This window comes from Tyto alba, unplaced genomic scaffold, assembly GCF_018691265.1.
Source record: "Tyto alba isolate M040663 unplaced genomic scaffold, T.alba_DEE_v4.0 Super-Scaffold_1, whole genome shotgun sequence".
NCBI lineage: Eukaryota > Metazoa > Chordata > Aves > Strigiformes > Tytonidae > Tyto > Tyto alba.
This window is the reverse complement of record NW_024881261.1, coordinates 34,915,101-34,940,686: the sequence shown is the minus strand read 5'-3', so window position 1 is coordinate 34,940,686 and position 25,586 is coordinate 34,915,101. Positions and strand designations below refer to the sequence as shown.

At 40.7% G+C, this 25,586-nt stretch overlaps 1 protein-coding gene across 3 annotated transcripts; it reads right to left on the bottom strand.

The window, feature by feature from the left end:
• On the bottom strand, positions 1–24,810 carry LOC104365788 (solute carrier family 22 member 15-like). 3 transcript variants are annotated; one of them, XM_042791487.1, is made up of 12 exons: positions 24,721–24,810; positions 23,021–23,167; positions 19,138–19,270; positions 18,292–18,456; positions 16,535–16,664; positions 14,545–14,766; positions 12,719–12,859; positions 11,102–11,187; positions 6,760–6,868; positions 2,661–2,733; positions 1,992–2,155; positions 1–994 (listed from the first exon to the last, which is right to left on the bottom strand). In XM_042791487.1, the coding sequence occupies exons 1-12, from the start codon at positions 24,808–24,810 to the stop codon at positions 982–984; spliced, it is 1,473 nt and encodes a 490-aa protein (XP_042647421.1). In that variant the 3' UTR covers positions 1–981. The 3 variants fall into 3 exon arrangements, with proteins under 3 accessions (XP_042647421.1, XP_042647416.1, XP_032850495.1); XM_042791482.1 differs by having other exon boundaries at positions 1,997–2,155; XM_032994604.2 differs by lacking the exon at positions 24,721–24,810 and adding an exon at positions 24,364–24,431 and having other exon boundaries at positions 1,997–2,155.
• Positions 24,811–25,586: the final 776 nt, after the last annotated feature.

Sequence of the window (25,586 nt, the reverse complement as noted above, 5' to 3'; positions counted from 1 at the left end):
TTAAATAATTATCTTTTTAATAACAAAATTGTGCTGGCTATCAAAAACTGTAACATTTGCAATGCCTCTATTCCAACATAAATATATTAACTGTTAACCAAACACATACACCCCGCTCTCGCAGGAAGAATTTCCAATTCGTGTGTGAAATGTACAGGATTACATATTGTTACGTATATTATACAACATACGACTCAGGTTCAATAATTTCTAGTTCCATATGTACAGCTAGAACTTATTAACCTTTGTCTAAAAGGTTAGTCATCCTCTCCTCTAAATGTACCTCTTAAAGGCCTGACCTCATTTTTCCTATATAGTATTATTTTTAACTTTACATATCTTTTACTGTACAACCATAATAAAAAAATTACTTACTCCCACAATAAAGTCTATTTATTCTCCTTTCAAATCTCCTGTTCAGGTTTCTTACGCTAGACATAGTAAGGCCAACAACCAACAACCCATAAAAATCTTTGGTCTCTTCACAGTGTGAGGTATACCATAATTTAGAGACAAAAACCCCTGTAGAGAAAATAAGCATATACAGGATGCTGTTACTTTTCACTATTACAGCTTGCCTGAATATATAAGGCCATCTAAATTTTAAATTATACACATCACTTCAATTACAACATTATAGCTTAATCTGAAGCTAGCAATTACGTTTCGTAAAATAAATTAATACTTCACTTTAAGAAACTGTGGAGAAGTCCAAATATCCCAAGTATGCTCTTGTTAAGTCATTAACGCACAGATTTGTCACCTCTCTTCTCACAAGCTTTGATCAACTTCTTCCACCTTCTCAATTTGCCTCCACATCAAACTGTTCAACATGCTACCAACAGCATTATACATGAGTCCTCCAACATTTCCTGTGAGACATACAGAGCAACGCTCTGCCCTTCAACTGTTATTGCACCTTCTCATCGGAGGCTTCATTTCCCACCACCGGCAGGCCTTCTGAAACCTACGGGTTTTCTTTTAACTGGTTTGCCTGTCGGACAGAAGAAAAATAATTCTTGGAGAACTGTTTACATGTCTTATTTTTCTTATCCTATTTTATAGGCTAGTATTAAATGTGAAAAACAGTATTGACTTTTTAAAAATTAAGTGAAATTATATTCAAAAAGCTCAGAAATTACTCTTTTTTTTTTCCATTTCAACAGAATGCAGTATCACTGTGTATTAGGCATAAAAATAAATCATAATAGCGTGTGTAGTATGATTGAACACAATAATTACCAGATAATTAACAAGCTAGCATATCAAGAAAAAACCTAAGAAAAACATATATTCTTTTGTATTTACACTAAGCATGCTTAGTTCTAAGCGAACAACTCTTTTCTGACAGGAATTTCCCCCCACCCCCACTTCCTTTTAAAACTAATTCTTCCAGGAAGCTATTCCCAAACTTAGGGGATATACTTCACATTTTCTATTATACTACCTGTCAAAACAAACAAAGCTTTCATTTCCCACTGCAAAAGTTTTATTTAGTGCGTATCAACCACAGGAAAACACTTTAAATAGCTGTAACTCGGGAGACTAATGAAGGATAAAACACTTCTGCAGATATATATTAATTTTAGACTATGTTCCACTACAAAACATGACAAAAAGGCATAATCCGATATATGAAAAATATGCCTAGTTGTTTTACTGTAAAAACACAGGAAAGTTACTCAAAGTATTGTCCCTGATTATTTTAGACTGCCTTTCCAAAATTTGTTGTCCTTCAAGGAACAAAATAGTATTAATTTATATACAATTTAATCATACAGGTGAAAACTGTTAGCCTTTTTGTCTTCAAGAACCAAGCAAAGAATAAATTTAATCTCCACTGAATGCAAGAGAAAGATGGCTTTAAAAACTTCAAGCACACATTAATTCACGCACAATCTAAGCAATAAGCACCACAGCGTGGCTCCCGTAAGATAGAGGGGAAAATAATGCAAAGCTACATGAAAAAAAAAAAAAAAAAAAAAAATTACTCTGCTTCTTCATTTTTAAGCACTTGGTATTTGGGACTCTGGAGATCTTCAATGCTCTCGGCAATTGGCTTATTTAGTGTTTCTGGCAGAAGGAGAGTCAGGAATCCTGCAGACAGTCCACTGATTCCAAACACCACAAACGGTACAGAAGGACTAAGAGATTTCTAAAATTAAAAATCCATAGTGAAAACCCAGCATTGTTTCCCGCTCTTAAAATATATGATCCATATGAACTGCTCTCAAATCCAAAAGACTGCAACTTCTCACTCCAGCAATCTGTGCAATTATCCATATACTGGTAGAACTAAGAAACCCAATGAATGTACTTTCACAGGAACAGCTTTGTATGAAAACTTTGTTTACGTGCCTAAAAACTGAGATATGGAGTGAGCCTTAGCAGTACTGAATGTATTATATAACAATCATTTCATTAAGAGATGAAATATTAACACAACACAGAACATTAGATTATTTCCAAAAAAGGATAAAATACTAGGTATTTTTAAACATTTATTGATTCATTCTTGTAACTGAGTGAACATTATTTAATTTTTCATAAAACAAATTTGTTTTCAAGTAATACAGGCATATGTGGTACCAAAGTCAGCAAAGCGCTTTTGAGAGAATTTAGTACATCTGAGTTACATCAAAAGTAGAAAATATTCTTACCATAGATGGCACAAATGGAGCCAAAATGCCCCCAAATCTGCAAGACATGGAACAGACACCCAAGCCAGCATTTCTGTTTCAAACAAAGGATAAAAGATTTGTAGTTTCAGAATCCACAACTAAATCATGCATGAACACGTGGTGGCACTCTCAGAACCAACTTACACTTTTTTTAAAAAGTTAGCAGTAGTCTTAATTTTAAAAGGAAAAAAAAAAAAAAAAAAGTTTTTTTGAAGACCACTTGCAGCTACTTTGACGATTTTTTACAACTAGCTGCTAGCAAGGTAAATCATCACACCCTTTCAAACCCTAGCAAAACCACCTTGTTGTGCAATCCCTCACAGAAGTTTGAGCCAAGAGAGAGGTTTTCCAACCTGCCAGATAGGGCAGTTTAACTGGACATCCCTGTGCTGGATGGGGAATGATTTCAAAATCTGACAGGATCTTCAGAGAGAAGACCCTGAATGCTATCTGCAGCTCAGGCCATCAGCAGCAGCCTCTCTTCTGCCGCCTCGGGTTGCACAGATGAACAGTGAGTGCTTACCTCCAAACAGAAAATAGCTCTTTGCCAATGTAAAGCTGGAAAACATCTGGTCAGATGTGTCACTAGAGGGGCTGCCGAATTCTGCGCACCCTTCAACTACCAGACAAGTTTAAAACAATCTCATCTAGACTGTGATAACCAAAGCATGGGTTAGAACAGCAGGCCCTCTTCAAACATCCTCTTCAAAGAAAGTTACAAAAACCCTCAAAGTCTCTCATTTCCTGACCCAAGGCAAAAATCTACCATCTCCGTATCACTCCTAAATATGGCACTTAACAGCCCCTTCAGAGACTGACATCAGCACCAGTCATCAGTGAGACAGAAAGAACCAGCTCATGGTGGCTCTTCTCCCTACACGCCTCTGTTGCTTCCTCTCATTCATCATCATCCTCAGTCACACCACTGAGATGACCAGCTCCTGTTCACCTCGTTTCCTTTTCCTCCTCCAAAGACAGGATTAAAAGATGACAAGCAGAGGTGACATGGGTCACCAGCACAGCGAAACCACTCACCTACACATCCCTTCCTAACAGCCCTTTGCACAGGTTAAGGGAAACAGGGGATGGAAGGAGCTGATGGGACACCAGGGACTTGGGTGTAAAAATAAACAGACAAAGCAACCTTTCCTCTCATCACATCCTCTAGGGAAAAGGAAAATAGCAACCCACGCTCCCTCGCGTGGAGGCACCATCGACCCAAACCCCACAGGACAAGGCCAAGCACCTCCCCTGTCAGCAAATACCCTCAACAGATGAGACATACCAGTCTGTGTGTGAACCACTCGTTTAGAAGCCTCCTTCCCACAGACCCTAAGCCCATCCATACCCAGAGGCTTGCTGGCTTCTTCTTTTACTGCTGAGAGGGAGTAGGGCAAACAGTGATCCAAAATGCAACTGGAGCCATTTCAATTCCAATGCAAAACGAACGTTGTTAAAAGACCTTAAGGATATCTTTAATTCAGAACTCAACTATCTGGGCCATGCAGAACAACATCACAGCATCCAAGAGGAAATACACATTATCACCAGAGAACTACTAGCTGAATGCTCCTCAGGTGCCGCGCTGCCGACAGCCAACCACCCACGGCCCCAGTTTTACCACCCTCCCTACAAGACCCACCCAACTGACCGCACGTGCTCCGGCCACCCCAGGGAGCACAGCCCTGAGCTAACGCCAGCCAAAAGAGCTCCACAACCAGGGGAATCGCATCAGCCCGGGGCTTTGCTCGAGCCAGTTGGCCCCGCTGCAGCTGCCCGGCACATCCCCCCGGAGCGGGGTACGGCCCCGCACCAACGCCACAGCTTCCCTGCGGCGGGCACCCATGGCTCTACAGGCACGCCGTGCTCACCAAGGACCCCTGTTCAACAGCAAGATTTACAGAGAGTTCCTTGCCAAGGAAGCCAGAGATCAAAAGGGCGAGTATTTTTAAGAAGTACTAACTTACCTACCACCACTGACATGAAGTGAAAACACAAGTTTCCCCGCTGCGAAAATAAGCAAATGAGCTTTCCAAACCTATCCTAGACAGTCCACTCTGATTTCATCCATTGCATATAAGCATGTCATCATTCCACAACCTTTTTCTCATGTAGAAAACACACGTTAGTTTTTACATCCATATTACTAGAGCTACGGTGACATGTTGTTCCCAACATGTTCCCTTCCTTTTTGTCCAAAACACAACAGTAGTGACGTTTCCTATTTTTACCTTTTTTATTCCCCAACAGGTATTTTAAAGCCACATCAAAAAGGAAAAAAAAAGCCCAAAGCACGTACACACCCTCCAGTTTGCAGCACCTCCCCATTTCTAGCACCAAGTGTATTTGTCATTACCCCATGTACCAGTTAACTTCAAAAAATACGCCTCACAGTCCTCATGCTTGAAGGCAGAAAGTAGGTTTAATTACAGTGCAGTAATACCAAAAACATTTGATTTTTCTGCAAAACACCCAACTGGAAAAAAAAGAAAGAAAAAAAGACTTTATTCCACCTGCTGTCCCCTGGCAGTGCCGGGGTCACGGCAGGCTTCTGCAGGGGCCACCAGATGGAGCTGGCGCTTTGCTTGAAGCTGAATGCTCACCCGATGCTGCTTTTCTTCCATGAACTGCAGTATTTGCAGTTGAAGTACCAGGGAGATAAGCAAACCTCTTTTTTAAATGCATAAATTGTCGCGTGTGATTAATTTTCGTATAGTTTAACGTAACAGTTTGCCGTATTATTAAACACAAGTGTTCTAATAGTAATTTTTTAACTGTCGTTACTCTCTCATCTTCTCCACTGGTTGTCTGTATCTTTGGCACATAAGATTACTTTTTTGCCAGATTATTAGTGCAGATTCTTAAATGAAGCAGCACTTCACTTGATGATTTTTTTTTTTTTATTTTTTAAATCTTCCTAATCACAAACACTTTGTTTCAAACACACAGAGACACTACTGTAATTCTTGCTAGGTATGAGCTGTCACATACTTGGCACCAAACATCAGTGGGACTTAGGAAGACAGCATAACATGGAAACACAGTGGAAGAAGCAAACTCTGAGGAAGTAAAACATTTTCAGATTTAATTATCTTGATTCTCAACTCCAGGAAAGCAGAGGAGACAGGAAAACAAAAAGTGAAAAAACACCCACTTAAAAAAAAAAAAAAAAAAAAGACCTTAAAAGATACAGAAGTTTGTATGGGGAGAACGTAAACAAACCCCCACATCCAATTACAGTCAGTGTGCTTGAGACTTGCATATTAAGCCTAAAGCTGTGCCAAGAATCACAAGCTCAGTATCTAGAAACAGTCAATCCACCTCCACCCTCACCAGTTTTATTGCTAAAACAGTCTCGCTTTTATGCCTCTCTAACATACAGTAATTTGTAAACCTCAAAAGAGGTAAAAAAAAAGTCAATCCAAGGAGTCACCCATATGATTTCTCCCCCCACCCAACGCCCAAGTCACAAAGTGTTGGTGAGAACTATGAAAAAGAAACTAAGGCTCTAGCCCACTTGTTCATGAAATAAATGGTGTAAAGCAAACTGCTGTCATGCAGAAATTATTAAAATGAGTTGCACTGTGAATATTTAGTTAAACAACAAAGATATAGAAAAGCACTTGCTTTTCAGCAGGCAAACATAATTGTATGGGAGATCTAAGTATACAGAAGGACTGTAAATAGTCCTTATTACATAGTCCATATTTATGATCAGGTTAGCATAGACTTTCCTCACATCATTATGTTTTGCTTTGCACCCTGTAATTTTACTCCCAAAACTCAATAGTAGAAATGAGCAATATGGCACCTAGCACCGCAGTGTACGAATTTGGTTTTCACATTTTTATCTGGATTCAGACCTTGAAGAAGTTGCCGTGAACAACCCAGGAAAGTGCATTGGTGCAAAACGTGTGACTAATAGGAGAAGCCCTTGAAAGCCCTGGCAGCTGCCTTAATTAGAGAAAGAACTCACATTGGTATTTCAGGTAAAAATAATTACAGATAAGCACACCAGCAATCAGTATCGCTGTGCGTGAGAAGTACTTTCATTTACCCAGAAGCTCTGTTAAATTACCTCAGTACTGTTGGGTATAGTTCAGATGTATAAATATACACGATGTTGAAAGCGGCGCTGACCATCATCTTTCCACACAAAGCTAACAAAGTGGGACTGAGGAGCAGACCTTTCAGGGAAGAGAAAACAAGCTGTAAGCATAAATAGTCTCTTTTCTTACTCTTTTTTAAACGATTTAGAAAACATCCAGTCCTCTTTTAAGAGACTGGGACGCAAAAACAATGCTTCATCTTTACATTTTTCAACCACAAGCAAAAAAGCAGTATCTCAGTTCTTCCCAACCATTTCAAGAGTTAGCGTAAGAACAGATAGATAAAATTATATTTAGGACCAAGATCATCTGATCCATTTTGGGGCAAAAATACAAAACGATCACAGCTCTAAATGGAAGGGCTAAGGCTTCCAGCTCTGCAGTCAGAATACCTTACCAGGTAACTGCGTCTTTTGATGAGCACACAGACAATATAGCCTCCTTGACTAACTTATTAGACTAAAAGCATAGAACTTGGTTCACCTCAGCAGTTTATTTGCTCCCCAAGGACATCCTGTTGGGACCTAAAATACAACAGCTTTGTCACTGGAAAGAACAAATGCTATTACAGCCCAGATTCTTAATAGACAGAGTTTAGTTGGCTAAACTGAAGTGTGCATCTTTTAAAGTCTGAAAGAAACCTGGCTTTCATTATCCTGATTTTGGTTATGGTTATGCTTGCACCATCCATTTCAATTAAAAGATAATTTAATTTTTTTTTCTTAAAGTATGAAAAAGAACGAATGCTCTGATTAGCTCTATTTCAGGTTCTCTTCCTCAGCACTGAGTTCAGCATGTTTCGGTTTGGATGAAATGATGTTGATTAAGTAACAAGAAAGTCTGATTGCTTCTCAATTGCTTTTCTTTTAATTTTGCCCATGAATATTTTCAGTTCTATTCATCTGATCATGTCAGATTCTGTATCAACTGAAGCAGAAATTCATTTGTACGTAAACTGAAATCCAGAAACTTGATTTAATCAATTTCTTGAAGCGTGATGCATTTTTGCAGTTATTTCTGTAATTCATGCAAAACAGATGCAACGTTTTCACCCAACTTCTCCTTCTGCTCAGTAAGGACTGGAGTATTACATACATCCACCAGATGCAAAGTGTGAATCTGGTCCTCAGAGCCCTGCTGGGTGCCATTAGAAAGCTAGGACATCCCTTTCCTTCCATCAAACAAACACGAAGCAATGATGAAGAGATTTATAATTCTCAAATGTGTTTTAAAGCTTGCTGTTTCTCTCCCAGGGAGACTTGAATTGAACACTGCATATCCATGTATTAGAAATGCAGCATCAGTGCACCTGGGAAGTTTTAGTCTCACTATTAAAACAGAAGAAAGAGTCTGTCTAGACAGAGAAATTGGCACTCAGGCGCTCAGGAGTGAAGTTGAAGTGCACTGTCTTCTCCACGTTCCCTCCCTCATGGGAGGGTGAAGGCCTGCCACGTGGGGAATTGCTGTGGGATTAGAAGCACACCATAAATTCACTGCACATCAGCTTCCTTGTGTAAGCCAGCCCAGACACAGTCGTTATACTGTCCTCAGAGTCTTGGAACCTATTTTTAGCAATTCTTGCAGAAGAGTCCATTATATTCTTTACATCTATAAAATGTCACGCCATTAAGCAAGAACGTACATTCACCTATGGGGATCCTGGTGACCGTTTACAGGTCATTCACTAGGACCAGCCTAGCAGGTCCAGGCAGCCCCCTGAACATTCCTATTGTTTTCTGTATAAAACCCTTTCACCTGCAGGTCCAGCAGCAGTGGCGTGCACACAATTCTGCCTGAAACAGTACAGGCAGGGCAGCTGTTTCAAACTTTGGTAAAAGGCAAAGCTGTAAGTTCTTAATAAATTCATGCATTTCAGATTTATTGATAAAAGATAATATTCCATTAATTCATCTTTGCAATTTAGAGAAGTAAAATGGGGGGGGAAACGGTAACAAATAGTGCTGATGTTTAAGACTTTCTAGAACAGGAATTACTCTATGACTAAGTCTTGATGCCACCAATGCCCTTAGTCTCATTTGCAGTGCCATTATGTAGATATACCCTCTGGCTGTCATCTTCGTAAACAAAAGATCACTTAAGCAGTACTTGTGAAACTAACGGAGCCTTCGAATTTACTTCCGAAAAAACATCCATCAAGAAAGGGTAGTTCTCAACAGAAAAGGAAATACCCAACATAAATGAAAGCTGAGACAGAAGTGATTTAAAAAGCTGCAAATTTCCTTTCCTTCTTCAGTGGAAAGCTTATCAATGAGTCACAAAAAGTTGTTATGTCTTTAGCACAAACAGATAAATCTACATGGAATTCGAAGTCTAGTTACCCCTAGACTAGAAGTCTCCTTTGCTTGCTCTAGTATAAAGCAGACAGAAAGTGCAAAAATGCAGATGTGTTCATGCTTTATGGCAGCTTTCGAAAGTGAAGAATATCACCGCTCCACTCCCCTCACGCTGACACTCTCCCTCACCATCTTCCAATCTGATATTCACACAAATTAACTGATGAGTTCTAATTGATAAGGAAAGAGGGAGCTGAGGGACGTATCAGTTTTTACTTAACCATTGAGACATTTTTAGTCTCAAATTCAGTACACATTTTTAATAACAGAAACGTTCTTGGCTTATTCCACAGGAGAGATGACTTGGATCAGATTCTCATTCACAAGTTAGCAGAGTTGTTTAGCAATCGAGTGGAGGTTACAGACCTGAGAGGCACGTGCCCAATGTCGCATTAAAGTCTTAAAACCCTTGCAATAAAAGCAAGGGTCTTATCAATCACTCAGTAGAATGCAGACTTAGACAAATGTAAGAAGTATTCTCCTTAGAAATAGGAGGGTCAGACTGGAGGTGCAACGATCCCCATTTCATCCTATGTGACTCATCTTCATCATGCTTGGAGCTGAATTTCTTTCTGCTTAACTAACACAGACCACTCTGGGCCAAGAATCAGCTTTACTTTTACCCACAATGGGAAGTAAGGCATTTTAGTGGGGTTAAAGTCATTTCAACTGGAAAAGGAAGAAGATTTTTAAATTTAGGAACTCTTCAGGAATTATCACCCTACCTTGATTAGTCACTACTGCTTTTCTTTTTATATCTTTAAAAAAAAAAAAAAAAAAAAAAAAAAAATCGAAGAAGCACAAAGAGTAAACTTGTTGGAACAAAGCAAGATGTCTCAATAAAAGGAGCAACAAAGCATCTGTGGACTTGAATTAACACAAGCATGGCAAATAGGATTACAGGATATTTTATCTCTCTCTTTCTTCCCGAGACTCTTCTGAGATCAATTTGAAACGGATGCCAGAGCGCATTTATAACTGTTAAGGGTAAACACAACTTATAGAAGGCTACCTTGTAATCACTTTGCTGGTGCTCCTCAAAACACTGTTAAGGCTAAAGCATTTCTACTGAAGCAATATTAAGAAAAACACAAGCAGCGAGTGATCACTTCAAATTTTTAGTGTCATATAGACATAAGTTTTCAGTAGCCAAAATGAATTACTACAAAAAAATTGTACTTGAAATGGAAAGAAAAGTAAAAATACAAAACCGAACATACATGAATGTCACTGACAATATTAGAAAAAACCCACATCTTTCGACATGACAAATATACTTGATGATGCTCCACTGTTACCATGAACTGTCTGCACAAGCACACAGTGCAGCAATACACCGCCCAAGATTGAGAAAGGCAGCAAGCTTCTTGCCATCCCTATGGCTTCCATATTGCAATTCTGACTTCCATTTCTCAAGTACAAACTATTTTTTTAAAGCTTTTAAGTGTTTTGGGTTTTTTTAATGATGAATTAAGCTTCTAATTCAGGAAAACCTCAGTTCCTGTTTCTATAAATATTACATGCCACCAACCAAATGTAAAATTAAGCTTGGCATCTCACACTGTCAAGATCCAGTCAAACTAACACTACACTGCACTGCAGGCTGGCTATTAAATCCAGTATTTTAAGATAAGCTGCTTAATCGCAAGAACTGAATGCAGTGTCATTATCTGAGACAGAACGTGATAGGTTGGTCTGACCTTCAGAGAGCCAAGGGCTTGCAAGTCAGATAAGGTTAGTCGCTTAACAGGGTCAAATTCTGCTTGTAAGAAGCTCAAAGCAATATATAGACAAGACCCTGGCTCCCTGACCAGCCCCGGAATGAAGAGACAGGGCAAAAGAAAGGTGTAAATGGATAGGGCTTTAAGCTCTGACCTACTCAATCACAAAATACTCACTGTTTGTCAGCTTTTATCCTAATTAGCAAACCTCTACTTTAGCAGCAGTACATACTTACCAGCATTTGTTGGTAAAAACATGGTCAATATACAGGCAAACCCTGCAATTATCAGAAAACATGTCGTAGTTTTACGTCTTCCAGACCTAAGAGGAAAAGAGGACCCAGATAAAGACGGAAGCAATGTCCTTCAGTATTTTTTCAATTTGTCTGCAAAATACCAACCGAAGTACACAGCAGCATTAATAGCAGTTATAAACCTACTGTATTTGGGCAAGTGCTTCAAATCTTGCATTATTTTCCTAGTTCTGTGGACTGAAGGCCTCCCTCAAAAGCTTTCCTATTTCTAGACAAGTTTTGATTTTTAAGCTACTGAATTGGTAGCCTTGAGAAGAACCCATCTACTTCAGCAGCAAGAACTCAGAGACTCTTACTCCTCTGTCCTGAGCAAGACAATGGTCCCCGTCACTAAAAGGGTATTACAGTACATACACACAAAGATCAAATGAATATTGGTCAAGAAAACGTAATTCTTATGCTGTCTAATCTGTATTTTCTCTTTTACAACTGCATAAATATATGCAGTTATGACATACAGTAAAACTATTTCATATGCTTTTCTGTCTAGTAGTATATGCACGGAAATAAGCAAAGGCTATTTCTACCGCCTAGTATTTTAAAATGACAGGACAGAAAAATCATCAGCCCATCTCCACATCTGCCATACTTAAATATTTCATAATTATCTGCAAAGGACCACAAATAAAGGTATTCTTAGTAACAGTTTGCAGGCATGTAGAAATACTATACACGCTTGTTACTTCATGAATTCTCACAGCTATTTCTAACTACTATCTCATACTAGTAGAACTACAGTTTCTCAGAAACAAACAGACACTACTTGTTTTTAAAACCACGTGAAGGCTGGCCAGTTGGTTTGCTTTTTAGCTTTACCGAGCTGACAGCTTTTTACTGCCCCAAAACCCCAAAAGGTAACATCCTCACCTAACTGAAGCAAATGGGATTTTTGCCACTGACCTTAGTGAACCCAAAGTATCATTGCAAAGATACTCAGACTGAAGGTTACACGAAACCCTGATGAGCTCTGGGTTGCCAGACTGTTTTGGCCTTTGGAAGTAAGTACCCACATAAACCATGGCCTCCAAACACACTGAAGAGTATGAAAATACATGGACATCCATTATTCATGCCTTAAGCAAAACTGAACAGCTCCCACTTCAAAGTTCTCTCTGAAAAGTTTAAGTTAAAATGAACAATGATGAAAACTGCTTTCAACTGCAGTTGGTGGGCAGTACAAAAACAAGTCATTCTGACTAAAATATCTAAGAGAAGATAAAGTGTAAGCTAGGTATGTAAATAACTAGGCTACTCACATTCTTTCCATAAAGACCAAACGTTTTTTAATAACATTAATCGTTGAAAAGCTCATCTCTTAAGTAATTCAAAAGATGAATAAAACTAAAAAAAAAAAAGTAGAGGTAGAAAATCGGAGTCCCACTTCCCTATCAACTGCAAAACCCCCTGCAGCAAAGTAAATCCCCAGAGAGTCAACACGGTTTAGAAAAACAGTGAAGTATCTTACTGAGAAAAACGTTAATATTTTTCTAGGCTATCTATGAATATATGCAGAAAAAATAGGAAATAAGTTTTTCTTACCAGGATTTCTCAATAAAAAACATGCAGAGAGGAAAAGCTGGAACTTCTACAAGACCAGAAAGAGCCACATTTAAATAAAGGTTTCCTCTTAATTCACCAGCGTTTAAAGTCAGTCCATAGTACACAAAGCTGCAGACATACCTAAAAATAACCATAAAAGTTATATTACTAACATAACTAGTCTTTAGGGCTAAGGAAGTATTTAGAAGGTAAACTCTGCTGGGTTATGGATTAGCTATATTGAGTTAGACGCTACAAAAAGAATTCTTATTTCCCTCCAAAAGTTAAGCAAGGCAAAGAGAGTAGTTCCTAGTTAATTAAACAAAGTAACTTCTTGAAAGAAAACAAGTGCTCAACTATATATGCACAGCACAACTTTTTTCTCTTAGCTTGTTTTTTTCTTCCTAGGTTATTTAGCAAATCTAATAAGCTTAACTGTAAGCAGCCAATGCTTAACTGTTGCAAAACAATCCTATGAAAGAAAATTCTATGTACATCCCTTGCTTAACACAGAGTGTCTTCCCCAAACCTAGGGAAGGCTTACCCCACAACCCTATTGTGACTTTACTTGGAAAGAACAAAGCCCCCACACCCCTGCCCACAAAATACAGCACTAGGTCGGAAAGGCTACCAGTCATTACGAGGACATTTTGCCCATTCCCTAGTCGCTCCCTTACTGTCCAAGCAGAATCTGGGCCAAGTGATGTAGGAAAGGAGAGGGGGAAGTTTTGCTCGATACAGGGAGAAATATGTCCTCTATCAGCCACGGCCGAGGGTGATGCTAAGGGCTCCTGGGCAACGGCACGAGGGGCTGGGTGACAACCGCCGTGACACCACGCCAACAGCTCCACATGCTCTATCTCTAACGGGGTTTCAGAGAGCATAACAGCGCTGCAACCTCTTCTTCCAGAAGGTAAGAATGCCTTTGTGTCACTTCTCATCACCGTAATTACTTACATTTACCTAGCAGCAACTTAAGAGGCTTCTTGGAAAGGTCCTACTTGGCAAAAACGTTCCTGCTGCTTCTCACATGTCCTGCACATCTCTGCTTACCCCACGCATCAAAACACTGATTTTTCTCATCAGCATCCTGAGAATTGTCTCAAATGACACTGAACTTTCAAGGGACAACTTGCTCTTGGCATTTTGGAACAGAGCTGTTCCTCCAACAGACTTTTAGCTCAAACCAGTCTGCAACAGCTGCTGGTGTACCAACCAACCCAACACCCACCCCTACCCCACAGCTTCCCTCTGCACTGCCATTTCTTGCCAATACATTGTGTTATATCGCCCTGCACTTCAAAGTGATTTTTTCTTTTATTTTTTTTTCTCAAGTTGTACCACTTTTCAAGACACCACCTCATACAAATCTATGCAATCTGCATTTTATCTTGCCCACAGTTTTCCTCCACTGAACCTGTGTGATGTGTTTTTGGCTCTTTACACTTATTCTGACTCCAGGTCTCTACTGTTGTCTAATCCGCGTAGTCCTTTTCTTCCTAAGTGGTTCAAATACACACCCTCTCAGTAATTTCTGCTTCAGCTTCTTATTTCACTCAATGTAAATATTATGTTCTCACCATATTACTTCTTAGTAGGTTCTGAAGCAGATTTTAGGCAACACACTGAAAATAAAACGCAACAGCAAAAAGACTAAAACATCAATTTTACAACACATCATTTTAAATTATTATTGTCTGCCGGCAACCCACAGATTTATGATTTGGTTTTTGAGGACAGAGTTTTTAAAAGAAAAGGATGAACATTTCAATTGTTTTTTCATGCCTGACTCATTCACATCATCTTAGCATCTTGTTATTGCATACCAGATGTACATCAGTATGACGGTTCGCCACCGAAGGACGGGGTGTTTTATTAAGTTTAGGATACCAGGTGCCGATTCATCCTTTCTCAAAGTTCCTTCACTTGGTTTTAATTTTAGATTTAATCTCTCTCTTCCATTACCAAGGGCAATATATTGCAACACATCTTCAGCTTCTGCCATTCTTCCTTGGGAATACAGCCATCGCGGTGATTCTGGGAGCATACTAACAGGAAAGAACAGAAAATCAACAATGACAAGTTCATTCCTATGACCACAGCACTAAAGTCACTCTTTCCATTTTGCAGATCAATACTTACAAGTTACAATACAAAATTTGAAGAAAAACATTCTATTTGCACCATTCTGCATAGTAAATTCCACGTACAGTGATAATAATACAGCTGACCTTACAGAAGGATTGATGGAGATGCTTGACAAAGCATTCAGTCATGTTAGAAAAGTTTAAATCGAATTCTTGACTTCTGCTGAACTGACTTTTTAGGAAACGCTACACTGACATTATCCAGGATGCAGCTCAAGTCCCAATTATCTGAACAGCCCGGACAAAACTTTGTTTTCACAAAGTTTATTTCAAGCTTCTCCATTATCGGAAGGGCTCTGACTTAGAGGGAAGAACAAAGAAACCTTACTGGTGAATTACTTGTCAGGCTCCAGTACCAGCTCATCACTGCCTCCAGAAGTTTTAAATCTCTTATTCTTAAACATAATCAGAATGTCCTTGCTTACCACAACTTCACGATTTCTGTCTTTTCAGGTTGTAGAGTGTGCTCCTGCTGTTACAAGCCATAAAAACCCCAATGAAGTATTTTTAACTGAACGATCATTTTCTCTGGTACTCCTAACAGACATATACATCCTAAAACCACACTAAACTTTCATTACTTCAGAGGATCCCAGTATTTTTAGTATTTGGGGGAAGTAATTTTATTTCCATCAGAAACAGAACACCGCAGAGGAAAATATATTATGCAGAACTTATTTCCTCAGCCCAGCAGCTTTGTTTTCCTTGAGTACAGGAAGCAGGGGAGGGGGTGTTGGTGTATTCTCTAACCATTTATTTCAAGAGCAGATCTACCTACAAAATACTTGAAATTTAAAAAAAAAAAAAATAGACATAAAAATATGAAGGTTTTTCCTATCTATGGTGTATGCTGGACATTCCCTGTATTAATGTGTGCACAACCCACGACACTAAGTCTTTTATTTCTTCTGCAGCTTTAAGTAGTGACTAGAAGCATGCAAAATGTATTACTTTATATGATAAAAGAATATTTTTTAACAACACAGGCCAGACAAAGCTAGCACTTTTAATTCTTTAAATGCTACATTCAATTTACGTTCCTTAAATGATTTCATAATCATTTTTATGATAACATCCACATAGAAATTCTGAATAGGAGCACTCAAGCACAATGGTGCTAGGAACAGACACAAGGGACCTCAAAAGCAAGGAGGTAGATAGTGTATCACGCTAAAAAGGCAATTCCAAGTGTCTTGCCCTTACTTCCCTTTGCATGCATGTGTCTCATGGAAAGGAACTCTAAAATCCCTCTAGCATCACTTCCAGAACTTCTCAGGCGCCGAAGCCCTTCCCTGGCAGGATCAGGGCAGCGCTCCTGGCTGACGCCCCGGCTCGCAGCCTCTGGCAGGCCTTCCCCTCCCTTCCCCGAGCAGTTCTGTAATTGAGTTTTACTGGGCAGCTGGCACACAGCTGCTCTTTGCACCGCGGGCCACTGCAACTGTGACAGCCTGCGGGAACACAAGCTTGTCTTCTGGGTAACCCTGACCTTCTGCTTCATTTCAAACCGCTGTTTCCCTCACAGTGCCATTTTTCTCTTGCTTGGTTCACAAAACCATACAGAAAAATGTCATCCTTCTTTATACCACTCTGAAATGATGACAAGAAAAAGTAACTGTTAAGTTGATGCATATTTTTTTTCTTATCTTTGTAATGCACGTGAACCACTTACAAAGAAAGAAGGAGGAAGATGACTCCTGGAGAATTCGATACCAAGACAAGGTAGCGCCATTCTCTTACACAGTAGCCCAGGAAAGCGTAAACAGCAATGCCAACAGCAAATGTCAAGTTAGTTAATGAACCTGAAAATACAGAACCAAAACAGTGACTACAAAAACCACTGGAAAAAGAAAGAAAAAAAAAATTCTTAAGGAGAAGCTTGAAATTCCTAGCCCACCTAAATAAAACAGCAATTTTATGAAGTATCTTTATGGCACTTGTGAACCAGCTGACTTTATTATGCAATCCCAAAGAAGAATAGCTTTGTAGAATATATAGGGGGGTTGGGTTCCCCCCTCCCCGCCTTTCAAAAAGAAAGAGTGGTACACAGCAGAGAGCAGGAAAAGAACAGGAACCTACAGACTGAAGAGAAAACCTGAGGACAGGAAGGGGAAGTGTTGAAAGTGAGTGATTTATTTAGGTCTATTAAGGCCATCTTGAATAGAAGCGGCAGGCTGGAAAAGAAATTGGAAATCAGTTATTAAAGTACAGTGACTGAGTTGGGTACAAAACCAGCTGCAAGCCAGAGGTTTATTACAGCAGACTTCCGATGAGCAAGCATAAATAGAAGTGTTTAAAATACGGGGTCAACTTGAACTCCAAAAGCCTAACAGCAAACCCTCTGCAGACGAACACAGGAGATCTGGTTCTAACCCCAGAGGCTCTCCGCTATCGCCCCAAAGCCTAGCTCACAGCCAGCACCCAGGAGAGCTTCCTTAGCCCTGCCCAGCTGCCTCCAGCAGCTCCCCCTCCTTCAGCCCCCGACCAGATGTGCAGCACCAATTCCTCAACAGCCGAGCAGAAGTAGAATAAAGCACCTAGAGCAACAAGCGGCAGGAAACGGCCTGTCTGGTGGGTCCCTCAGGAAGCTGGCCCTGCAGGGAGGAAGGCCGGGAAGAGCAGAGAGACACAACAGGGCACGGGGGAAGCAAGGGCGGGAGAGAGAGAGGACCAGAGTCAAAAAAGTGACCCAAGAAGAAAATTCATTACTTAAAAAAAAAAAAGTGGAAAGCTATAACTAAACCACAACTGTCTCACACCTCCCCAGGAGTCCAGAGAAGAAATAAGGAAAACAGCAGAATGAGGTAACTGAAGAAATGAGAGAGAAAAATACCCTTAAAGCCACAGCAAGTCAGTATTTGGAACAAGTTTTTCCCCCTGTTGTGCGAGCCAAGAAGGCGTCACAGTCTGAGCTACTCCAGCTTTACAACAGCCTGACGTGCAAGCGTTCAATTTGTCTTAAGTCCTGGCAGTGGCTTGCGAAAAGGGACATTTAAAAATACCGGATGGTCAGCACATTCAGCGGTAGAAAAAACACTCTCTTGGCACTAAATCATTCTGTGGTGCAGGGAAACTTCAGAGAACACTTCAAGAATACCTTCCCAAGATAGCATACAGCACTGTTCCGAAGTTGGCAGGATCTGCCCAAACATGTATTGTTTCTTTATGTAATGCAGCGTACAAATAGAGAAATTTTAAGAATCAATGTATTGTTTTTAAAACCTAAGTTTTGCTTTTTATCGAACAAACTCACTCCCATCTTCCTTATTCAGGTACCTCTACCACAGAAATCAGAACCTGGATGACTCACACCACGCTTTGACTTGCGCTACAAACGGCCTTTACTTGGTACAAATGTAAGACGTAAAGTACTGATAGTGAGAACATTATGTGGCACAGTAGTAATGATTAAATATTCCCAAATCCCACCTGTAAATGACCAAAATGATTTTCCTACATATTCTTGTGTTAGGACAAAAGACACAAGAGCCATTCCACCATTCACAATTCCAACAAAAAACCGTGAAACTGCGAATATGTCATAATTCGGAGCTAATGCTGTGACATACCCAAAAACGACATCAAAAAACAGACCTGTAGAGAGAGAATAAAATGTAATTAGTACTTATGTTACGCAGCTTGATCTCAGAAGAAGGGCAAGGACCACAGTCAGTTACTGACTGTAATGAGGAGTCTATAGTACTCTTGCCTCTAATCTCTCGCATTTGGCTTCCTAAAATCACATCATATGAAAATTACAATAACTTTCAAGCCACACGTTTGAGGTCTGTAATGCCAAAGATGACATTTCCTTGAGACAATGTTGTTATTCATCAAAAAGACCCTTTGGCTGCAAACACAGCTGGAAAACAAAACACCAGGACATGAGTAACCCACTCTATAGATGCTTAGGCAAATCATTCTCTCCCATCCGAAAAAAAAAAGAAAAAAAAGCAAATTATTTTTATTGGGAACAAAATGGTTGGGCGATGTGTGGAATACTGTGCTCCAATAATGACAGCCACAGCAAAACCAAGTTATTTACTGTCTCCCGTCGATATTCCAGTGACCGCTATGCTGCTCAGCACACTCATACTAACTCATTTTAGTGCTGCTCTACTCGCAGGGAAACACTTACACACATCATTGACTCTATCATTGACAGAGCAGGTGACCCACAGGCAGCCTCCGGGTAGGGTGGCCCATAGTCAGTAAAGAAAAAGATGGCGTTATCCACGCAGAATGCTTAAGGAAAACCTTTTTAAAAAATCTTACCTGAGATATACACTGGTTTCCGGCCCAGCTTATCTGACAAAGGGCCAAATGTGATATTTCCAATAAGCAATCCAGCAAAAAATAGGGAAGATGCAAGGCTTACTTTGTAGGCTTCTTGTTCGATTAGGTACCACTGTCCAAAAAAAAAAAAAAAATCTCCTTATTGTTAAAAGTTGCTGGTTCCTTAAAAATGAAAATCTATCAAAATTCTCCTCTTGCCATTTCCCACTTCCTGCTTTATATCCGATTAAAGTTTTGTTCCAAGTTTGACATGTAAGCCAATAGCAGTCCTATTTTTTCTTCCCTAACAGACTCTCACATCTACTTTCTTGCCCCCAATAAATTTCATTAAATTATATTACAAGCTTTCAACTTGATAAGTATTATCAGTTGCACCCCAATTCCCAAGATTTGGCAAGGCAACTTATCTTAAGCTATTAAAGCAAGGAAAGTCTGAACTGTTAACAGCTTCCGCCTTTCAACACCGACCAAGCTTAGCAATTTCAATGAACAGGTAATAAAAATTATTGATTAACAAGAACAACGCATGTTCACTATTGCAGTACTTCAAGAGTTAATGCTGTGTGGCTAAGTTTCCCCCAGCCAGGAGTAATCCCTGCTGCCCCTCCTCATCAAACACATGTTGAATTGTTGAAGAGAAGCAGTGAGGGACTATGCAAGGATGTCCTTGCTTATATTGACTACCCATTGATATTTTAGTATCTTATTGCATAACATGCATTTATAACCAAAAGTCAGAAACAAATGATGGGTTTCTTTACAAAACATGCTTTCTACCTCATCCAGAAGCTGAACTGAGGCAGCCTAATCAAAAATTGTCAGAAGAGAAGAAAGTCTGCTGACAGTGGGTTGAAACTGGAATGGAACTGACACTAATGCTTGACGGGGCAAGGCACACAGGCAGCTTGTGCAGCCCCTCTGCTGCAAATAAGGAGAATCACCACTTGCAGAAACACACTGCTGAGATTAAAAACATTGCTGACATCATGAACTTGGGAAAGAATGGCAATCAGAAAATCCTAAATGATTTTCCAGGAGAAGAACTTAGCTATTTCAATGCAAAGCTTTACCCAAAGAAATATTTCATCATTATTTGAGTGTTTCAAATAATTCCCAGTATATTTACTAGAAAATTTACTTTCAAAAAAGTCGATGAATATCACGCTGACTTTTTAAATGACATGTGCAGTATGTCATTTGGGGAAGGGAAGATGGATCCTAATCCCATTTGCTTTTTTTAAAGAACTAAAAGGGTTAAAAAAACAAACAAACAAAAAAAGCCTAAGGGAAGAAGCCATGACCAAAATCCAATACACCATACTAGGACTACAGCTCTGAAGTGTCTGCCTTGAATTAATACAGATCTCCAAAGAATATTAGGAATTTACTGGATCTTTTACTTATAACTATCTCAAGAAACATGTTTTTGCCACTACGTGAGTTCTGATTGAGTAAAGTACAGAGAAGACATGACTCCGTCCAGCCAGTAACCCTCCAGTTACCTGGGCTCTCCTCATCCAGCATCCTGCAAGATGCAGGTTGTGGGAGTGGGACAAGATCTAACACGTTCACAGGATGTCTTCTTCAGTCCAATGTACCCAGTGCTCCAGCACTTCAGAGTTTTCGGGGACTTTTAGATACTCTGGGAAGGTAAAACTCCTGTGCAGCAGCACTTGCAGCTGGTTCCTACCATACCCCACTGGGTAGCAGGTCCTACCCTATCACACTGGATAAGGAAGTAGCCCCAAAACTTATGGTTTCTTAACTTGCCAAGGAGACTTCAACAATGAAATATTCCTGGGCACAAATCCTCAGGAAACATCAAGTATAAAAACAGCACAGCACGTGCTCTCCACCGCACAGAGCACTGCTGGTGTAAGTCCTACTGCTCCACAGCATATGGATCTCAAACTCCCAGTTCTTGTCTGCTGGGTGTTTCAGGCTGATCCCAGAGACAAAACAACTTTATGCTCCTGGATACAATTGTAAAAATCAACTTTGCAAAGGTAAAGGACAACTTCTACACCACACGTAAGACATTCCTGAACTCACCTTCCAAAGCATCATCGCTTGTTAAAGCGGGGAACTGAGTTGATGCCAGACCAAGAAGCAATTCTAACAACTGCATTTTCCATGAACCATGCCTGAGCTATTACGTATGACGTCTTAGTTATACCAAAATTAATTACAGCGCTTAGTTCTTGAAGCAGACTGAAGAGCTACTCTACAGTTCTGCTGAGCTCCAAAGCAGAACAATGCCCCTGCCAAACCAGAAGAGAACTTAAAATATTTACAGTTTAAGTTCCATCATCAAAATAAAGGAAACAAACTTTGCAAAAGCAGCTTCCTTTCTCAGGATAGAACAAGAGGAAAGATTGCTTTTGCAGACTGTTACTTGGGCTGCTTAGCATGTCACTGGAAGATGCCCATATTTTATCAAGTCTGATACAATACTCTGTGAAAAACATAACTTTTAAAAGAATGCGTCTATCTACTTTGTATGCACAAAAGGAACTTGTTAAATATTTCTCAAAATTACTGTATCTTGCCAACAAAAATGCTGCCAATTTTGCTATCACTAAAACAGACATCCTCTCAGCTCTTTAAATCCACATGGCAGTTTGATTTAGTTACCAGACCACTAGCATACAGCAAAACGTTGTCCAGCATCTAAAGATTTCAGGAAAATGCTATTAACGATATAATTTTTAAAATCTGGGAATGGAGGTGAAGGGGAACATAAATTTGTTTTGATGAGTCTTGAGAATTACTACATATTTTGGAAACAGGGACACTGACTTCTGCATTTACAAACACAGCATTAGTTAAAACTCACTGATTTCTGCTTTTAAGTTAAGCACTACCCCACATCACGCATCTGGTCGAGAGTCCGAAGGGTCATCTTGGAGAACAGGCTAATAAAAAAAATCTTTTTCTGACAGAGGATGTGATCCAATATTGCATCATTCCTTCTTACATCCAGTCACTACATTCTTCCAAGACACACATTACAAACACATTTGGGATAACGCGAAGGAAGCAAAAATTTGGCACCAGCTCCACCAAGTGTTAATGTGTCTCATACAAGTCTACTGACAACCGCTCCAAGAATTCCAGCAGCGGGACTCTGACAGCTTATGCTGCAAGCCAAGCTGCCCACGCAGCCTTTTTTTTTTTGGCACTAGCAGTGATGCTTAGGTCACTCCCGCTCGCCTGAGTGATTGTAGCCCAGGGACCAGCAAAAAGCAAACGCAGGCTCTTGTGTGGAATCCACAAGGCTTGAGGATGAAGGGTCAAGCTTCTGTCCCACTCAGCAAACTTCAATCTGCTCCAACTCCCACTCTCACCACACGTTGAAATCCCCAGACATGTGGTGCACGAGTTTCATTTTCATACTAGTTTTAACCTTTAAGATGTATCGTCTGTGCGAAACTAATGCAACTCATGGTACAGCAGGCTGTGCAGGGAAAACAAATTGAACCTTTTCTTGGTAGAAAACAGACATTAAGAGGAACTCATCCTAAATTTCAATTATAAACAGTAGTTAAACGATCATTCCTCACTAGTAATGACTTCCTAAAACATCTGAAAGAAGACTGAAAACAAAATAAATAGGACATAGAAAGTTTAACCTGAATTAATAAGTATTAGATATACATTAGGAAAGCTAAACTAATAATTTCAGTCATACACTTTCAGTTGTAAAAATAATAAAGCCAGACAGGTGGCTTGCAGTAGTTTTTAACAGCATAAGCGAAATGTTACGCTAAGCCCTGCTCAGCTTTCACAAGCACCACGTCCTGACCTAGTGGCACACATCCCAGTAAGAGAAGAAATGGTTAGGTGTGACAGAAGTACTTGCCTCAGTTACTATAGATGTGAAGTTGTCCGCAAAATGGATATGCTTGGCAAGCTCAGCTCTGCTTGCTGGAACTCCTTCTTGGTCTATGTGATACTCCGGCACAGCTCCCACAAGCACAATAAGCATCGACTGACAAGCCACGTAGACCTTTAAATAAGACACAATCATTTATCCTAAACAATCTCAGGGAGACCTGGTAGAATACTGTAAGCTTCTCATTAAGCTAACAGTTAACAGCTTCCCTTCACAGACAGCATGCTGTCAGTCTATGTTTAACTCCTCAGATGCGATCACCGAGGCTGTCGGGAGCAGCAGGTACCGCACCAGACATACCGGTGTACTTCCAGTAAAAGCTTCACCTTGACACCCTCCTTCCTCCTGTTGCAAAGTTGTTTAGTTTGTTCTTGCAGTTTTGTAGCCAGGCACAGGAAGATATTAAGAACTTCATCACAGTTTCATAGCTGAGATCTAAGACTTACACTAAGATTATTTTTATTGGAACAAAACAAAAATTACAATACATACTATACTCAAAGAATACAACCTGTAGTGACAAGTCAAAAAAAATAAAAAATCTTAAGATTATATTTTTTAAAGCCTCTGCTATTTCTTTCCATTGCAGAGATTGAAACCTTAACCTGATCATTATGAAAACTAGAATGTGCAGGAGTAAAACAGATTTTCATGAAGAAACCCTTATGAGCATATTTATTCATCAGTACGGGCTTCAAGATGTTTTGAAAGTCTTCTGGGCTTTGCGTGTGCTTTTATTTTTTCTAACCTAAATTTAACATTCTCCTTAAGCTTACCCACATATTGGTGATTTTCAGCACGTTATCACTGATGGAATAGTTTTGCATCTAGAATGGCTTCCTTCACGGGGCCACAAGTCTTTGGGTGGTGCAACTGGCTGGACATCGTTTGAATGTGCTATTTTATCCCTTGCTTACCTTGGACCTTCCTGCAGAAACAAGTTACAGCCCAAACCCAAACCCTACAACCGGCACCATCTCCCTCCCCCCCTCCCCCCCCCCCCCCCCCCAACGTTTTAATTCGAAAAGCAGAACTGCGCTGACAGGAGGAAGCTGGTTATGAAAAGAAAAACTAAGCGAGTGTAACGGCTCGATGTTTGCATGCGGGGGTGTGGGCACGATTTCAAGACAGCACCCAGCATACCGCTTTTCACAGGAGATTTAAAAAAAAAAAAAAAAAAAAAAAAGCCACCAAAAACCAAACCAAAAAAAAAGGCACCACAAAAAAAAAAAAAAAACAAACCAAACCAAAACACAACAACAAATAAAATAAAATAAAAAATTTTTAAAAACAAACAAAAAAAACCCCACAACAAACAGTTGCTGCGGTTAGACTCCATTTCCTTCCACTCAGCAGAAGCTTGAAAAGCGCTCTCCAAAAGTGGAAGCTCGGCATAGAAATAAGGAAAACGGATCGCAAACTCTGAGAAGGGAGGCACGCGAGCCAGCACCTCGGAGGCGCGGAGGAGGGTTTGAAAATCAACCCGCGAAGGGAACCAACCCCCCCGGCCCCCTCCCGGGGACGCCCCTGAAGCTGCGCGGGGCTGCGGGGGCCGGTTTGGCGCCGCGGGGCCGGGCCAGGGGAGCGGCCCCCGCCGGGACGCGGCCCCCGGGAACCAGACACCGCCCCGCCCTCCCCCCAAACCTTGGGGGCCGCCCCCGCCTCACCTGCAGCAGCACCAGGAGGGCGGTGAGGCGGCGCTGCCCGCCGCCGAACTCCCCCGCCGCCCCCAAGGCCTCCTCCAGCCCCAGCGCCATGGCCCGCCCGCCGCCGCGCTCCGCCCCGCCTCAGGGAGGGAGAGGGGGGGGGGGAACCCTGCTCAAGCAGTGAGGCAGCTGCCTCGGAGGGTGAATGATTCATTAATTAAAAAAAAAAAAAAAAAAAAAAAAAGAAAAAATATCCAGAAGAAGAGCTGTCTGCCCTGGGCAGGGTGGAGAGCAGGAGCAGGGAGGCGGGGGGAGCAGCCTCATCCCTGCTGCAGGAGGGAAAAGGTGGCCGAGGTGCCTCAAGGTAGGGTTCTAAGGGGATGTGGCCCTGCCGCCTCTCCACCAAAAAGGCACTCGGAGGTGCAGGAGACAAGCAGAACGGCTCCACAATTGCTCTGGAGCCGGTGTAAGATGGGAGCAGCTTTCCCTCTTCCAGTATTTTAAGAGAAGCAGGATTTTTCCATCAGGATTTAATCCAGTCTCAATAATTGCAGGCTGCTACCGAAGGTTTATTTTGCTCTGTAGCCTTCTTCCCCAGGCTGCTGTCTCTGGCCAGATCTGGTAATTGGGCACCTACAGAACTAATCAGTTCTGCTTGCTGATTCAGTAAAACAAACTGAACTACCCTAAAGGCTCTGTTCACCCTGTGGCTTTCATCCAGTTTGCAGAGTGCCACCTAAAAGCTCCCCATCCTATGGACAACAGAAGAAACTCAAGTTGGCAATTTAGTATTAAGAATAGACATTAACTATCAATAATTAGACCTGGGGAAAAGGGATTTGACAGAAGCACTGTGAGTGGCCTTCCGTGTAATTCCTTCAGGACTG

Coding starts and splice junctions, on each gene's coding strand:
- LOC104365788 (XM_042791482.1), bottom strand. CDS start 24,810: ATGGCGCTGGGGCTGGAGGAGGCCTTGGGGGCGGCGGGGGAGTTCGGC. Junction 23,168..24,720: donor CCCTCCTGGTGCTGCTGCAG/GTGAGGCGGGGG, acceptor TCTTATTTAAAG/GTCTACGTGGCTTGTCAGTC. Junction 2,734..6,759: donor CTATACCCAACAGTACTGAG/GTAATTTAACAG, acceptor TGTTTGAAACAG/AAATGCTGGCTTGGGTGTCT.